An 18,201-nucleotide genomic window follows, 5' to 3' on the forward strand; every position below is an offset into this window, starting at 1 on the left:
TTGATGTGTGTGTATGTGTGAATTTTCTTCAGGAGAACTGTGGCCTAATCTACACCAAGCAGGATATTGCACTATGAAAGCGGTATATAAAAGGCAGGAGCCACACCACTGCTTTATAGCGGTACTGAAGTGCACTGACAACTGTTGGGGCCCATTGACACACACCATATACTGCTTTCATACCACTATATCCTGCTTGGTGTGGCTCCTGCCTTTTATACACCACTTTCATAGTGCTATATACTGCTTGGTGTAGATGAGGCCTAAGTCACCTCAGCTAGTGAACGTTTGACTTGGCCTTAAGTGTAATAAAAATAACAATGAGGCAGGGCCCTTACCATGATATGTGTGTGTGTGTGTGTGTGTGTGTGTGTGTGTGTTTGGCGGTACATAAGTAAGTGGGAATAGGGGACTGTTTTAATTTTATTGTGATTATATTTTAAAAAGAGCGGAATTATCTCCATGGATTGGTCAACTTGCATTCTCTCTACCTGTATTTGACTTAGATTGTGTACTGTGCAGGGGCAGGCAGAAGTCTTTAGTATTTATAACTGTTATTGCCCATGGGAGTCCGTTAAATAAAGTGGGCTGTAAACAGATCACTTTTCTCCCTATGTAAAATCCTCCTTATGTTGCCTGGAAAAGAAAAGAGAATGGAATAAGGCCACCAAATAGGTTTTCAGAGCTCCAAATGTGTCCAGTTCTTGGCACCATATTTAAAGGGGGATACTGACAAAATGTAACGTGTCCAGAGGACGGCAACAATGATGGCGAGGGCCCTGCTGACCAAGTCCTACAAAGAAAAATTAAAGGAGTTGGATACGTTTCACCTGGTGAAAAAATGATGAAGGATGATGAAGAGGGGATGTGATAGCTTTCTTCAAATATATGAAGGGGTACATACAACTGCCCTGTTAAAACAGCTCCACTGGCTTCCAGTTCGTTTCCGGGCGCAATTCAAAGTGCTGGTTATAACTTATAACGCCCTATACGGCTCAGGTCCAGGTTATCTGAAAGACTGTATTCGCCCTTACAAGCCTGCCCGTGCTTTAAGATCTTCAGGGGAAGTCCTTCTCTCAGTCCCACCATCTTCACAGGCACACCTGGTGGGAATGCAGGAGAGGGACTCCTCGGTGGCTGCTCCAGTGCTCTGAAACTCTCTTCCCAGGGAAGCTAGACTGGCTCCCTCCTTGATGTGCTTTAGGAGGCGGGCAAAGACTTTTTTTTGTTCCGTCAGGCCTTTGGCAAATAATTGGGACCTCTGTATGTGCCAAGGGCTTTATTTGTTGTTTCAACCGTCATGGTCATATCAACGTTACAAATGACTTTTAAAACTATCATTTTAAATGTTTAAATGTTTTAATATTGGAATATATTTTAATATATTTTAACTGTATGTTTTAAATTTTGTAATGCCGCCTTGAGGCCCAGCATTAGACAAAAGGCGGGATATTATTATTATTATTATTATTATTATTATTAATAATAATAATAATAATAATAATAATAATAATGGTGAAATATAGATGATACCACAGATTTGTTTTCTGTTGTTCCAGGGGGTAGCACTCAAACCAGTGAATTCCAATTAGAGGGGAAAGGATTCTGACAAGTAAGAACGTCCTGATGGTATGAGTTGTTTGACACTGGAACAGATTAAACTCTGAAGGTTTCATTAGAGATTTTTAACCAGAAGCTGGGGGCCCACTCATCAGAGGAGTTGTAGTATTGGATTTCCTGCACTAGCAAGAGGTTGGATTACAGGACCTGAGAGATTCCTTCTAACTTTAAGAATATAAATATAGCTATTTGCAATGAAATGTAATGAAATTAACACATACTTGGAAGGAAATCCCATGAAACTTGTAGGTCTTAGTAATAAAGCTCAGAACAACATATTTAGGATTGGGAGCGAGCCCCACTTATTTGGGAGTGAGCCCCATTGAACTCTAGAGGAAGAACTTCTGGGTAAACAAGTACAGGACCAGGCTGTACAAACATCTTCTAAAAATCAGTCCTGAAGCAGGTTTAACTTTCCTTACATGGCCGCACACGTAACCTACCTTCTGTCGTGGCTGATTTGGAGATGTAACAACCACTGTATTGCAAATGGTCAAAGCTATGAAAAAGTCGAAGATGTCTGAAAGTTCAGGGGAGAGCTGGGATAAGGGGTGGTCATGGCTCCTCATGATCTCCAGGTAGCTTGCACATTCGTTTACTTTTTGCAGCAAATTAGGATCAGGCGTGATATCTTTCTCCTAGAATCGAAAGGCATGCAAAGTGAATCATTTGCAGGTCGGTGCATTCCTACAGTACTTTACAACGTCTCAGAGCTGAGCTTGTTCTGCAGATGTGCTCCATCAAGCGTATCTTTGATAATCCCATCTGTGCCTTCAAGCTAACCTGCTTTCTCTCGCCCCAAAGAACATCACGATCCAAGTCTTGTGCCTGCAAATAACATTTTCTAGTCTGCAGGAAGGGTGGGATTATCTTTCCTTGGCTGGCAAACACTTCTAAGCAAGGTAATGACCGTTCCTAGGTAACTTGGGATGGTTAACGCTGAAAGTTAAGAGCAGCTTGAAAACAACAATGTTTGACCATGTGTCTGCTAATCACGTCAAGAAAAGTATTTGGCTAGGGAAGAAGTGGAGGACCTCTTTCAACCTGAGGGCAGAATTCAATTTGGGAGAAGATCTCAGGGGTCACATTCCAGTGGTGGGCTGGCCAAACACAAAAGGGGTGGAGCCAAGAATGTAAAACCCCACCCCCAGCACATTTTAGTTTAAAGCTCTTACTGCCAGTACCAAAGGCTTAGTTTCCTCCACCTCCACCTTTTGGAATGGGGGGGAAAATGCGTAAAAGCTGGGAAACTATCGGATGTTTGCCAGTTGGTGGAAAGGGCATGGCCTTCTGGGGAATCTGGGGGAGGGTGATTTAGGACCCCAGGAGGGCCACATTTGGCCCCTGGGCCTGAGGTTCCCTACCGCTACATATATTTATAGAATTTATTAATTTACAATATTTATACACCGCTCCCCATTCAAGGATTTTGGAGTGGTGAACAAATAGAATAAAAGAATAAAACCAGAATAAAAACACATTAAAATTACATTTTTAAAAGAAACAAAGATCAGATAAAACCATACTCGGTCATTCAGGGAAAGCTACCTGACAACGTTTTCAGGAGGCGCTGGAAGGAATACAATGTTGACCTCCAAAGGCACTGAAGGCTCTTCTCCTGGTAGACTTTAAATGGACCATAGGACCATATGGAACCACCAGGAACATGCCCTCAGATCACCTCAGTGATCAGGCAAGATAATATACTTTCACCCCCACCCCCCAAATTGTAATATTCATTAATTCTGAAGTTTGTACTACTGCAGTCTTATTTGAGGTTCTTTAGGCAAGCAATTCATCATAAAGCAAAATAGGTTCTGTGTTGTATCATGTCATATTGTTGGTAGTGGGAGCTGCAAGCTTGAACATTACTTACTTGAGCCTCTCTTCTCTGTCTTTCCTTTGATTTTTTTTAAACATATGTGTTGATTGACAGCAATGAGTTGGGGAAGGCAGTGAATTTAGGTGGGGAGGGAGTTCACAAGCAAGTGAATTGTTAACATAGAGGAGAATTAGGGCCATTCCACAAAAGCTTGGTAACCAATTCTAGAACCTTTCTCCTTGACATCTAAATTTCTTTCTTTGTTTTTTAAAAAAGACTGTATTATATGTGTACATTATAAAAGCAAATTGAAAACAAATTTGTTCAAAAACCAGCTAGGTACATATTTATAGGTAAGAATTTTGGAAAAATACCATACTTAAACAGCAATATCACTATTACAACTCAGATATTTCTAACCTAGTGAAATGACAAGCCAGCCAATGTTGTATAACAGCCCCCCAAAACAAATAGGAACCATTTCTCTTCAAACTATCCTGCCTTAGTTTTATATACTTTGTCAGTCTCTAGTGTCTAGTTTTGTGACACTCCATATTTTCTTTAGTCATTTCTATTTGGAAGGTAATTTGTTGGTCTTCCATTTGGGAGCAATTAAGCATAGAATCATAGAATAGTTGAGCTGGAAGGGGCCTATAAGGCCATTGAGTCCATTCTAGGCTATGCTGAGGGAGATGGGAGGGGAAGTGGGCCCTTTCCACCAGCTCTGCTGAAGACCTCACTCATGAAGACTCCTCCTCCCTCAATGGTCACCACCACCAGCCATTTCAGCAGACTGTCCCAAGGGAGATGAATGGGAGAAGCTGGGCCACTCCACCAGCCGTGCTAAAGGACTTAATTCCACCCTGACTCCCTTCCCTATTTGTTTTCCCTTGTGTGACGTGCCTTTTTAGATTGTAAACCTGTGGGCAGGGACTCTAGGCTGCTCCAGGAGCCTTTTTTATTTATTAGTTAGAATATTTTTGTAAAATATTCTAAACAATAAATAAAAGCAAATCATTCACTAACAACAAACTATGCTTAGCCATATATTCATTCATATTTCCCAGTTTTTTAATTTCATCTAGTTTTCCATACTGTCCCACTGGTGTGTGTTGTTTGTCTGTGTGGTATCAGTTGGTCATGCAATCTCCTGCCAGCAGTGAAAAGGTCCAGTTCAGAAACAATTTAAACACTCAATGAGTTGTTCTGCCTCTTAAAAACAGAATATTTCAAATACTTGAAACTGTGCTCTAAAGTACTGAAATCATTACAAGTCTGCTGAGCAAAGACTGAAACTGTAATCTTTCCAGGATGAACAGAAACCCACAAAGTTTCTGCAAGCTCCTATATGTAATTCATGGGTTACATTTGGATCGCTAAGTCACAAGTTGTACAGTCCTCATCTAAAATTACTTTATCTATTTATTATATTTTTAAGCTGGCCAATAACAAAAGTTATCAAAAGTTCTCTAGCAGATCTAGTCTTTAGTTAAAAGACTAAAATGCAATACAAAGCAAATGTTTAAACAATACAATACAAAACAACAAACAGCAAGGAATAGATAAAGCAATATCAGGACTGCCATCAAAATATAGAACTAGGGCCTAATCTACACCAAGCAGGATATTGCGGTATGAAAGCGGTAGGTAAAAGGCAGGAGTCACACCAAGAAGGATATAATTCTATGAAAGTGGTATGAAAGCAGTATATATGTATCAATGGGCCCCAACAGTTGTCAGAACACTTCAGTACCACTATAAAGTAGTAGTGTGGCTCCTGCCTTTTATATACCGCTTTCATAGTGCAATAAACTGCTTGGTATAGATTAGGCCTAGGTTTCTAAAATGCTTGGGAGACATGAAAAGTCTTTGCCTGGTGCCTGGTGCTAAAAAGATAACAATGTAGGCACCAAGTGAGCATCCTTGGGGAGGGCATTCCATAAACAAGGTACCACAGTGGAGAAGGCACTCTCCCTTGTAGCCACCCACATAGATTCCTATTGCGGTGTCACCTGGAAGAATGCCTCCAAAAATGACCAAAGAATCCAAACAGGTACATACAGGAGGGGATACTAATGATAAACTATAATTATAATATGAAATATAATAAATGATAATCTGAATATAAGCTATAACCATAGTTATAAAATTATGAACACAAGTAGGTATGGTGAGTTTAAAACAACAATTCAGTAGGAAGGTACCAGAGTAAAAATTCAATCACTTACCATTGGGCTACTGAAAGCCGTGTGTTTTGAGAGAATGCTCGCCCTTTTGGCCTCCACTCTGCTCCCAGTACGTCTATGAGATTTGGTGCTCTGGTTCCTGTGGATAACTTTAATGCTCTGATGACTGCTAATACTGTCCCGCTGGGACAATGTCCCTACTTTCGGGGAAACTTCTTCATCGTCGGAATCAGCTTCCTGGTACATGGCTATACGTTTTGCTATATGTGTGTGCAGAAGAAATGCAAAATGCAAAATGAGATAGAAGTATAGAGAACAGATAACAATGCAGTAACATTGCCAACTTGATCAACTTAGCTCCAACTAGGGCTTGTTTCAGACATAATGCTAAGCCATTTGATTTAATTTATTATTTATTAAAACATTTATGTCCCGCCCTATATCACAAGGATCTCAGGGCAGCAAACAGATAAAATCATACATATAAAATAGAACAATAAATATACAGTTCTAAAACAAATTAAACCATTAATATGTTAAAACCAATATGAAATTTTAAAACAGTAAAATCCAATTAAAACAAGACAGTATGCAGGCTGGTGGATTTAGCCATCAAAGGCTTTGTTAAAAACCCATGTGCCGAAATGAAGCCAGTGCCGGCACCAGTTGGGCCTCCAGGGGGAGGGCATTCCATAGCTGGGGTGCCACAACAGAGAAAGCCCTCTCCCATGTCCCACCATTAGCGTATATCTCACGTTGGTGGGGCATGGAGAAGGGCTCCTCCGACAGATCTCATGGCGTGGTTTGTTGAAATCTGGCATGTCCCTGCCAAAGGAAGTGAGGCAGGTGGCTGCTAGGAGGAGGGCTTTCTCTGTTGTGGCACCCCGGCTGTGGAACGAGCTCCCCAGAGAGGTCTGCCTGGCACAGACACTGTGTTCTTTTTGTCGCCAACTGAAGACCTGTTTATTTTCTGTGTTTTAACACCTAAATTTAAACTTTGCTGTTTTAATTCTGTATTTTAATCCTATTTCAATTTCTGCTGTGTGGTTTCATCCTGGTTGTGCTTTTTATATTGTATTTTGTATTTGGGTTTTTAGATTGTTGGATGTTTTATGATGTTCGTAACGGTTTTAATTTTTGTGAACCGCCCAGAGAGCTTCAGCTATTGGGCGGTATAAAAATGTAATAAATAAATAAATATTTATTTTTTATTATTTATTTATTTATTACATTTCTATACCGCCCAATAGCTGGAGCTCTCTGGGCGTTTCACAAAAATTAAAACCATTCAAAGTATAAATAATAAATAAATGTCCCAAATACCCACCCTCACATACATACACGATGTAATGAGCCTGGGTCTGTTTAGGCTCATAGTTAGTTGTTATAGTGGGTTTAAATGTATGTGTATACTGTATGTTTTTGTGGGTTTAAAATTTTGTATATTGTTGTTAATTGTTTTTGTTTTATGTAAAACACCCAGAGAGCTTCAGCTATGGGGCGGTATACAAACACAAATCGTCATCATCATCATCATCATCATCAATGCCCAGCGTTGAGTCAAAATCCTCAGTAAAAAGCAGCTCCTTGTACATGGCGCAGAAGCATTCAGATAATCCTGCCTGTGCCAATCCAACCTTTTTCACTAGCCACCATGAAAACCCATGAGAGACCACCATGGTCTCAGTTCAGGATAAATATCTGGCTTGCAGTAATATGAGCCCATCAGGATGATAAGCAGAGCTTTAGAACATGTGCCTGATCAAAGGAGGGACTTGCAGGGAGAACAGCCACATCAGCCAAGGAAATCTGCTTGGACCAATTGGCTGCATCAGGTCAGATGGTAGTCCCTGCTTCCTATAAAGATTTCCAGGCTTAGCTTACCTTGTTGGTCTATGGCATGGGTGGGCAGAAGGTAGATCTCCAGATATTTTGGACTTCAACTTCCAGAAGCCTCTGCCAGCATGGCCAATGGTCAGGAAAGTTGAGAACTGAAGTCCAAAACATCAGATCTAACTTTTGCCTACCGCTGGTCTAAAATACAAAGAAAATGTTCATCTTCACCCTTTCTTCAACTACACAGGAATCAGGTCCAAGAAGCTGACCTTAAAGCCCCACGCAAATGCAACCTAACATTTTCTAGGTTGTTTACATTTTTTTATTATATTGCTCTGACTAGAGAATGAACAATTTGGGTATTACAACATAACACAGATGAGTCTTAATTGAACATCAACGTTTAATGACTAATATAGACAAAATAATTAGTTATTTAATTCAGTACATGGCTTCCCTCATTTTCTGGCTCAACGTGACAAGGCTATTACATGCTGAAATAGCTCATAAAATCCACTGGAGCCCATTAGAAAACTCCCTTTGCAGTACACCTCTCCCTAAAGCCAGTTACATTATTTGCAGCTTGGTCTGCAAAAGACCAAGAGAGACAGAGAGACAGAGACAGACAGGCAGAGAAAGAGAGAGAGATTTCTGCAAAGATGATTAAAAGCAAACACACACAAAAAAATAAAAACAACCCACAAGGAAAGGTTGGAAACTTTGCCAAGTATTTTGTACACAGGATATTAAATTAAAATTAGCAGTAAAAGAGGGAATCGTAGGTCAGAGTGCAATAAATATGAAACTCCAAATAGCTACGAATAATTATTTTCAAAAACCTCGCTCCACAAAGGCTCTTAAAAAACCTCATTAAGGACTAAAATAGCTTAAGCCTGGTAGTTATCTATTTATGGACTGTCCTACCAAGTGGTCAGAGCTTTAAATGAGTTTTTGTAGCAAGTCATTTGAAATCTCATTTTTTATAGGCAGCTGTGTCACTGCAAAGCAGTCCAGGTAACATTCATTCAAACTGATCTGCACCCAAAGGCTTCAATTTGAAATCTAATACAAGGTAGATGATGGCAGCTAATTTGTACGATTTGTGTAGATGGAGCAACAACTGCATATTATTTTCAGGAACAAGATAATTACCCAGCCACAATTGGTAGGCATAGAATCATACATTTGTGAAGTTAGAAGGGACCTCAAGCATCATCTAGTCCAATCCTGCAGATGAATGAATCCTTAGTAGCACAGCTAGCATTATGAGGGATAGCAATAGGGTTGGCTGGGGATATACTAAGGTGATGGAATAGGTATGTGGCAGGCCGTGGTCCTTTGGTTTGGGTGTCTCTTTCAGATTCGGGGTGGATGGGTGGGGGCCTGCCTGGTACCTAAGGTGGGCTATTTCCGGTCCCATTTAAAAGCATAATAATAATTTTCTAGGACTGCTTGTAGGTCTCTGAAGACAGTGGTGGGCAGTTTTTTGGCTTGTGGGACCTACACACCAACTAAAGCCTGGTGCAAAAAATGTCCACTTACAATCTAAGTTCAGGTATTTGTTTTGAGTACTGGAACTGAATGGAGCCAACAGTCCTTCCACACAAAAATCCACTCCTGGTTACCCTAAGCTTTCTTCATTTCAGGAGTATAATCTGCGGCCAGCGGGATGAGTTATTTTATTGCTGCTACTGGTTAGTAATTCGGATGCAGAAATCCTTGCCAATCTACTGCAAATCATTCAGAGATCTGCCACTCGATCCTGCTCCACCTTCTGCCCACTCTTGGCTTAAGAATGATCAAGAAGATCTGAACTGGGAGCAGTAGAGGAGGGGCGGGCAGAAGGTAGATCTCCAGAAGCTTTGGACTTCAACTCCAGAAGCCACTGCTAACATGGCCAACGGTAAAGACTGCTGGGAGCTGAAGTCCAAAACATCTGGGCAGCTCTTTTCTGCCCACCTCTACAGTAGAGAATGGTAACAGGTCTGCTGTTCTTCTTCTTGCTCTTCTTTGAATTCTGATCTGGCCTTGTTAATGTAATGCTCCAAGTAACATATACAACTTGAAACATGGTTGCTTCCTCCCTTGGTCACTTATTTGCCACACATGTCTACAACTTCTATCCACATTCGTCCTAGTCAGGCACTCTTTTCCTCACACAATTAGATGGACTGCAGGGATGTGCTAGCTAGTTCCGCCCCTGCCATGTCTCCTGTCAGCATCTCCACCACCCTCCACGTACTGGAGGGCAAACGTCTGCGGCAGGGTGTGTGTGTCTGCCATTCTCATGTAGGGTCTCCACACAGCTTAGAACCCCGATGATACAATGGGGGAGGCGAAGCCAACTACCCCGTCCCTGCTCCCACCCTCTCTCTTAATGAAAAGAATGCTTGAATAGGGCTATTGTTAGGTGACCTGCAGCACCCATCCTAATAAAGAGTGTGTCCTCACTAGCATGGTGGTACATCACCACAGGAAGATGCAAACATTACCCAAAGCAGCATGGGAGTAACCGTGATGGTGGTAATCATGTCCCTCTAGGGATGTGTTCACTTGGCCAGAATCTGTATTGCAAGGCTGAAGGGACACCCTGCAGTTCACCCTTCAGGGGTGTGTTTCTCTTTTGTCCTATGAATAACTTTGCTGCCTTCTGGTTTCTGAAGTTATGTCCACCTCTAAGTATCTTTTCACTTTTTAGTCCCTTGCTCCTGAAATAATATGCAAACCTTTCCTGTTTCCTCCTCTGGGAATTGCATGCTCGCCTTTAACTAATACATGCTGAATTTGCACAATTATATCTATGTGCCTATATATCATCCGAAATATTTTATGTGCACTGCATAAAAGAAACACACACACACACACACACACACACACAGAGGAAAAGGGGATGGAGAATTCAAAGGGACTGAAATTTAATTGACTTCCAGGACTGTAGAGTAACCAGGTCTTGGGTTTCTTCTGCTAACAAATAAAATTAGTGATATGCTTAAATGCAAGGCTGCAACTTCAACAATGACAACAACAACACTGAAACCCAGAGTGGTGCAGTGGCTAGAGGGTTGGACTGGGACTCAAGGGATCCGGGTTCTAGTCACCCATGGAAACCCACTGGGTGACTTTGGGCCAGTCACAGACTCTCAGCCCAGCCTACCTCAGAGGTTGTCGTTATGAGGATAAAATGTAGAGGAGGAGGATTATGTATACCGCCTTGGGTTCCTTGCAAGAGGAAAAAAGGTAGGAGATAAATATAATAATAATAATAATAATAATAATAATAATAATAATAATAATAATAATAGGCATCCATGGTGAGGAAGGAGGGGTGGGATACTGGGCACAAAAGAGAAAAAGTTGATATTCATTCTGCATAAAATGCTCAGAATTCATAAACATGGTGCGTGACTTTGCACTAGAAAATGTATGGGAAGAAATGCTTACAGTTCATGGGATGTGATGGAGATTAACCCATGTTTACAAGTGAACCATTATCGTATTGTATAAAAAATAGCGCAGGAACACACGAGACTTTAACTCATAGTATAATCAAGTTTTCCAACTGATCTTTGCAATCATGATGGCTAGAAAAAGGCAAGAAATCTATCCAAGACCGCCAGAATTCTTACGAAGGTGCACACGTCATCTAAAGAAGAAGAAGCTTCGTGGCTTTAACGCACAGTGCACAATTTAAACAATCCAATACTAGTTTAATTAAGGTAAGTCGAACTGACGTTTTATAGGTTTGAAGAAGCCCTGGTGTGCAAAGAGGTCTTTACAATCAATAAAGTTGTATTTAGAAATTAAAAAAACAGTACCAGAATTATCTAAATACAGAATCTTGTCTTCAGCAGATGAGAAGTCATTAGACCAGACATCTATTCAGCTTCTTGCAAATAGCAGGCATCCTTCACAATCAGTACCTGAAACCTAAGTATTACATAATTCCACTAAGGGCCCATCTACACATGAGAAGGGAGATTTGCTACTTGTCTTTTTTTAAAAAAAGCATCAAATCAGTCACATAGGTAGGATTAGCTCAGGGCAGAGGCTCTGAGGCAAAATTCCCCAACCTGGTGCCCTCCAGATGTTTTGGACTTCAACTCCAAAGAGCACCAGCCAGCATGGCCAATGGTCAGGAATGCTGTGAGTTGTAGTCCAAAGCATCTGGAGGGCACCACCTTGGGGAAGGCTGCACTAGGGGCAGGAAGTACTTAAGCCTTTCCCCCTGCTTTTCCCCCAATGACAGTCACCTTGTGAAAAGCTCTATTAGCTCTTCTGGGGAAAGAACAAGCAGAATACAGACACCTATTTTTTTTAACCTACAGCACTGAAGGAGAGGGGAAGGGGAAGAGTTTGATTGCAAAAAGGGAAGGGAAGGGTTTAATAACCTCCCATCAGAGTAACTACCCTGTACCAGTCCCTCCTGCTGCAGCTGGCTAGGGCTGTTGGGAGTTCTAGGCCAAAATATCTGGAGGGCAACAAGCTGCCCGCCTCTGCCCCAAGAGAATAACAGCCAGTCTTGTTGACTCTGGTTCCAGACGTGCAAGAGGATGAGATCCAGTGCCTCTCCAGTATGCACTGTTGCAGCATCTATGTACCCCACAACCAAATCCTTGGGCGCTGCTTCGACTCTAGTTTACGGAGCTAGCGATCAGGCAGCGCTGGGGGTGCCAGGTAGGGGGCACAAACCTGAGAAGGCCAGAGCCACACCCTGTTCCTGGCTCAGTATGCTGCATAGGGTGGCCACTTATGAATTGCCAAAAAAGAGGAAACACATCGTCAAAAAGGGACACACGTTTGCATAAAATTTCCACGTGCTAAATATATATATATATATATATATATATATATATATATATATGGAAATTTAGAAGTAATTTAGAGAGCTTTGGCCATTAGGCAGTATAGAAATGCAATAAATAAATAAATTTCTTTCAGTTTGAATACAAATACAGTAAGGCCTAATCCACACCAGCTGTTTATTCCAGAATAGTATCGAGGTCGTCCCTACTGCTCCACATGATGCACAGATGATCCCGCAGTGATCTAGGGACGACCCTTCAGTTTTCCCGGGATATTGATGACAGCTTTTTCCCCATTTTCTCCCCCGCTCTTGCAAAAATCCCAAGGTGCGCAGATGGTGTGCCCACCCCTTTCAAAGCTGTTGCTGTTCCTCATGAGTAGCGAGGCTCAGCAAACAAGCAACCAGCTGAGCGGAGCAAGCCCATGGCTATCAGGGGGTAAGAGGGGAGAGCATTGTTGACATGTTCTGGATGGGTCTCGGAGTCTTTCAGCACCTAGTGTGTGTGTGTTTTGAAAAAACTCATCTTCGTGCAGGATCGCAACTCTGCTCTTGCGCAAGGGTCAGGAGTCATTAAAAAAATACATTTGCCCCGGAACGGCTCTCCTGAAATTGTGGGCAAACTAGCTGGCATGTGCCCCATGAGGGACAATTGCTGAAGCAGAAAACTTCGCGATCACCTCTCCCGGGTCTCGAAAGGGCTCTAGGTGTTGATGAGCCCTAAATCTCCACATAGTAGGAAAAACTATGCCAAGGTGACCTGTGTGCCTCATTGTTCTGATGCTAACTGGTGATGAGAAGCAATAGTTATGGCTCGTTTGTTTTAAAAAGGAATTGGACCCGACAGCCCTTCAAATACAAACTGATGCTGACTTTTCACAAGCAAGATCAACAAAAAAGACCCAGGGCTTTGGAGGCAACACCCTTTCTTCCACGGAAGATGCAAACATTCCTCGCAGCCAGGGCAAGAATTTCATAGGCTTTAAAAATGACGAAAGGTCCCGCCACCCTTTTAAGAATTCACCAACTTGGGACATTACATTCCCTCTACCTGCCCATCCCGACTCCCTCCCCTGCCCCACCAAAAGCTTTTCTATGAACCTTGTATTTCATAAGAGGTGCGGTGGGCCAATTGCCAGTGTCAACAGCTCTATTCCTTGACGTCTGATGTTTCTGGACTTTCCCCAAACAGAAGGCTCTTTATTGGGAGCAAAATGGCACGAGTCTTTCAGAACCAGAAAAAGTAACGGGGGAACAAAGTTAATTTCCACAGACGACTATTATTCAACATTTTTACATATTTATCTGTATATATGTCGGTAGGGGCGGGTGTGCGTGTGGTCATCTTAATGGCTTGGATCCTAAATTAAGTTAACAGAAGGAAGTTCATGGAAGGAAACTTCCTTGCAGCCACTTCTGCTCCCCCAAATCTTCTCTGGAGTGGGCAACCTTGAACAAGGTGGGCTGGGCTGGGGGAGGGGTGTGTGATCTGAGTTCAAACTGGGTTCAGATTGTAAGAGATGTTAATTTAAGGAAGTTTATAGAAGTTTCCTGTGTCCTCTTTCACCTTGCAGCTCCCATCCTAATTTGTTCAGGAGGTCCCCCCAACCTTCCTCAGAGGCTTTTTGGGGTCAAAGATGGTCACAGGAGGCATGGTAGGAGGAGGGGATGGATTTTTTTCTGACTGTGAACTTCCTTAACCTATCTTGGGATCCAAGGCAGTGTGTATTCCACGAAGCAAGAACCCTTACTTCTGTCTGCTGGATTAGCATGTATGAGGTGAATAGGGTCACCTGCACCTAAGGCCGGATCTACACTACTGCTTTAAAGCGCTATAAAACTGTTATAAAGCGCTTTAAAGCAGTAGTGTAGGGGCGTTGCTAGACGTACCGGGTGTTCCGTCGTTGAGGAGCGGTGAAAGCGGCTTTTCCCGTTCAGCCGTGACGCCTCATCATCCACACCTGCCTTCGATTTATGGCGGAAGTTTGCGCCGGTTGTGCTGCTGCCGCCGCGAGCACGGTTGCGCAGCCACACCGGCCTGATTGCCGCGGTTTTTTTTTTCGCTCGCTGCACGGTTTGCGCACGTCCGAAAGACCGCAAACTTGCGCAGCCGTCAGCGATGCCGCCGCCGGCCCTGGCGGCGGCAGCGGCGGCAGTGCCAGTGCCAGCTGAAGTGCTGCTGGTGCTGTTGAGGGTCAACATTGATGCGCTCACTTCCTGATGGGGGTCGTGGCGGGTGTCATATGACCCGAGGTCAATCGTCTGCATGGCCACTGTGCCTACATCTCCCATCATGCCTCTGAGGTGTCGGCGGCGATGACCGCCTCTGTGCCCTGTGCCCCATCCCAAGGAGCCAACCCACATCTGGCCGTAGCCATGGCAGCAGCCCACAAACAGCTCTGCCCTCTGCCAGCCTGGTACCCACACTAACAGGCAGCGTACAGCACCGCCATTATGCGGCCACGGTAGCTGCCCACCGCAAGGAGTCACCAGCCACTTTTCCGGTCCTCCGTTCCTGCGCAAACTGTCACTGGGGAAATAAAAAAAAAAAGCCGCTCCGCCGCGCTGCCCCAGCTGGCGGACTGCGCGCAAATGGCGGAGGCGGCTTGACCGAAGCCGCTGACCACTCCCCTTAGCACGCCTTTTCCTGACCAGTGCCGACCGCAGTGACCTCACATCCTCCCACACGTACTCCAAATTACCGCGGGACAGCAGGAAAAGGCGCACTACAACTCACTTTTTTAAAGTCGGGAGAAAGAGGCTTCACCGCGGGATAACGGCGGATCCTCGTGAACGTCATCTGGAAGCCTCGACGTGGCTGCGGAAGGTAACGCGCGCTACAGCCTCGTCTAGTAACGCCCGTAATCTGGCCCAAGTGTTTTTAAGACAGCTCATTTTGAATATCAGTTATTTAAACACTTTTGCTTCATTTCTAATTTGGCTGCATATCTGCCAACATGTTAAAACATCCTCAGGCCTAATGTTCCCAAACGCCCTCAACCATGGGTTCCTCACACATTCAGCTGCTACGGTCCTTTACTGGCACTCTAATATCTGCTAAGGTTTCTTCATCAGAGGTTCTAAACAAATATGGCCCCTAGACAGGGAGGGGCTGTTCAAGATTGCTAGGATTCTTCAGACATTGTCTTACTGCTCGTCTCATGCCTGATTTGCCATCACTACTTCTTCTGCGCAAATGGGAAATTTGCGCAAACCAAACAGGAGATTAGTGCAAATGTCTCGAAATTTGCGCCAATTCCCTGCATAGACTAAAGCAGGATCGCTTCCATCTACTGAGGGAAGTTGCGCAAATTAGGAATTTTGCAAAAATCAAAGTGGGGATTAGAAATGAAACGAATGCAAGCATGCGTTTGACAATTCACAATTTTTGTTTTTTTGCAGACACATGCTCACATCTGGGGCTTTGAACAGGGCCTACTCACATGTTTTGTGAGCAAAAATGAAATTCTCATACGCCCCTAGTAGCTGTATCCAAGTGACAAGTGTTTTGTTTTCCAGTGTGGCCATTTTGTTCTTAGGTACACATACTTTATGGCGTTAAAAAGGAAAGTTGGGCAAGTCAGTCAGGCTTGAGCTTGTTGAGGCTCTCCAAGTTCCACCTTGAAGCTCGGTCCTCCTCATTCTCATTCCCAATTGCGAGCTTTCTTGTTTGTTTGTTTGTTTGTTTGAATGGGGAAACTGAGCATTTAGGTGTGCCATTTTTAAAAGCGGGCACACCTAAATGCACACTTTCCTTCCATTGTAATGTGTAGAAATGTGAAATTCCCTCCCCCTGCACATTTTTTAAAGTGCCACCTGTTCCTATATTCCTGCCGCTCTAGCTGGGTGAAACCCCTTTATTGATTTTAATGGATGGCTTTGTTGCTGCTTTGAGTTTGTGGCCTTATCGTAAAGAAGTCAAGACTCAGCAGGGTGAGACAAATGCCTGGGGCCAAAGATGCTGGCCTTCCTTTTTAATTAAAACAAACAAACAAACAACCTCCTCTCTTCTTTTATTGGCCTGTTGCTCTGAAGAGGAACATCAGGCAAGGAGACAGCAAACACCGTCTTAATTTTCTCAGACTGCTTCTGGGCTCAACCTAGGGACCAGAGGAATTCTGGTGGGACTGATGGGGGCTCAAGCCACCCCACCCTGCGTTACTCTATGGAGTATCTATGGAGCCAGTGCACCTCTGATACTTTCTGCTGATCACTGTGGCTCCACTGCTGATCCCACTGTCCCCAGGAAGCTTGCAGGAGGTGCCTGTAGATGGTCGGGTGGGGTGGGGCTGGAACGGTCCCAGGGCAAACCTGTACTGACCCTGATTGTAATGGTATAGCATTGAATCAGTGAGATGTTAGTTAAATATGAATTGCATGTTATTTAGGGTGACCCTATGAAAAGGAGGACAGGGCTTCTGTATCTTTAACAGCTGCATAGAAAAGGGAATTTCAGCAGATGTCATTTGTATATAGGGAGAAACTGGTGAAATTCCCTCCTCATCACAACAGTTAAAGCTGCAGGAGCTATACTAGAGTGACCAGATTTAAAAGAGGGCAAGGCACCTGCAGCTTTAATTGTTGTGATGAAGAGGGTATTTCACCAGGTTCCCCATATATACAAATGGCACCTGCTGAAATTCCCTTTTCAATACAACTGTTAAAGATACAGGAGCCCTGTCCTCCTTTTCATATGGTCACCATTGTGTTTTTATATCTGACTAGATGTAGGATGGGGCCGTATAACTTTAAATTGGCTGGAAGGAAATTGTGAAGAAATTAACATGAAATCTCAGGGAGCCCTTTCTCTGCTGATTTATCGCACCGTAAAATGCAGCAGACAGCTCTGCCCAGACGTCACTGAGTCTGTACAGAGGGCAAGGCAAGAGTGATTTGATTTTGTTTTGCTTGTGTAAATACGAAAGAATCCAGGCAGTCCAAGTGGAGATGGTTAAGATGCCAGGGACTTCTTTCCTCCGGAATAGCTCTCTATAATTTTAAAATTCTATCTCATGCTGTGGGAATTAGAGGGGAAAACCTTAACAGCGCGAGAAGTGTAGGCTTCTGCTCTGTGCAAACGTCCTTCTGAGGCATTCATGCTGTTCAACTGCTGTCAACTGTTCTGCGCCGATGAAAATAACGTTCGAGAGGAGGCCGACCACAACTCTGGCAAGTGTGCTGTGAGTATAATCCCTGGTGGTGATGGGGAAGTAATCAGAGAAAGGAGGCAGCTAAGGCTTAACCCTAGGGGCAAAAAAAAAGGGCTGCAGTTGGCGTTTGGGCTGGAGAAAGTAATGTTAAATAACACCGAACGGTACAGCAGCCTTCTGCACCCTGGTGCCCTCCAGATGTTTTGGACTTTAACTCCCACCAGCCCCAGCCAACATGGCCAATGGTCAGGAATGCTCGGGGCTGCAGTCCAAAACATTTAGGCGTTGGGGAAAGTACAGGGATATAGACTGTGTAACCATTATTCCTGGTGGGGGGTGGGGGTGGTACAGCCTCAAACATGGATAGGTCAAAGTGTTTGGAGAGGGAGACAATGATGCTGCCTCACAGTGAGCCAGACTGTGACCCTGTTCAGATAATACGCTAAGTCACAGTGGTTAAGCTGTTTGACCTACACATTATGGCTTAGCGTCTAGCATGAACACTGAATTAGTGTGTCGTGTGAACCATTCCTAACCATGGTGGCTACATAACCACAGTTTAAACACACTCGCTAACCGTTAGCTGCAAAAGGGTTAGCGCCCTAGCCACAGCTTAGTGTGTTGTCTGAACAAGCTCTGTTAGTCAATCCAGGCTGGTAATCTGCCTAATAGTAGCTTTCCAAGGTCTCAGGAGAGGCCTTTCACAGCCCTGCTTCCTGAGATTCTTTCAAGCTAGGGATGCCTAGGATGCCAAGCAGTCAGCGTACCACTGAGCTCTGGTAAACT

The 18,201-nt window shown here is 43.6% G+C and overlaps 1 protein-coding gene across 1 annotated transcript in view; it reads right to left on the bottom strand.

The window, feature by feature from the left end:
* The window catches only part of ATP10A (ATPase phospholipid transporting 10A (putative)), a 158,954-nt gene that overhangs the window by 38,060 nt on the left and 102,693 nt on the right, over nt 1-18,201 (bottom strand). The window contains exons 8-9 of the mRNA XM_063126292.1: nt 5,671-5,888; nt 2,064-2,258 (exon numbers count right to left, since the gene is read on the bottom strand). Coding sequence (XP_062982362.1) covers nt 2,064-2,258; nt 5,671-5,888 — 413 coding nt within the window. The remainder of the gene's footprint in view (nt 1-2,063; nt 2,259-5,670; nt 5,889-18,201) is intronic.

The sequence above is a fragment of the Elgaria multicarinata genome, chromosome 5, assembly GCF_023053635.1.
Source record: "Elgaria multicarinata webbii isolate HBS135686 ecotype San Diego chromosome 5, rElgMul1.1.pri, whole genome shotgun sequence".
In the NCBI taxonomy this organism is placed as follows: domain Eukaryota; kingdom Metazoa; phylum Chordata; class Lepidosauria; order Squamata; family Anguidae; genus Elgaria; species Elgaria multicarinata.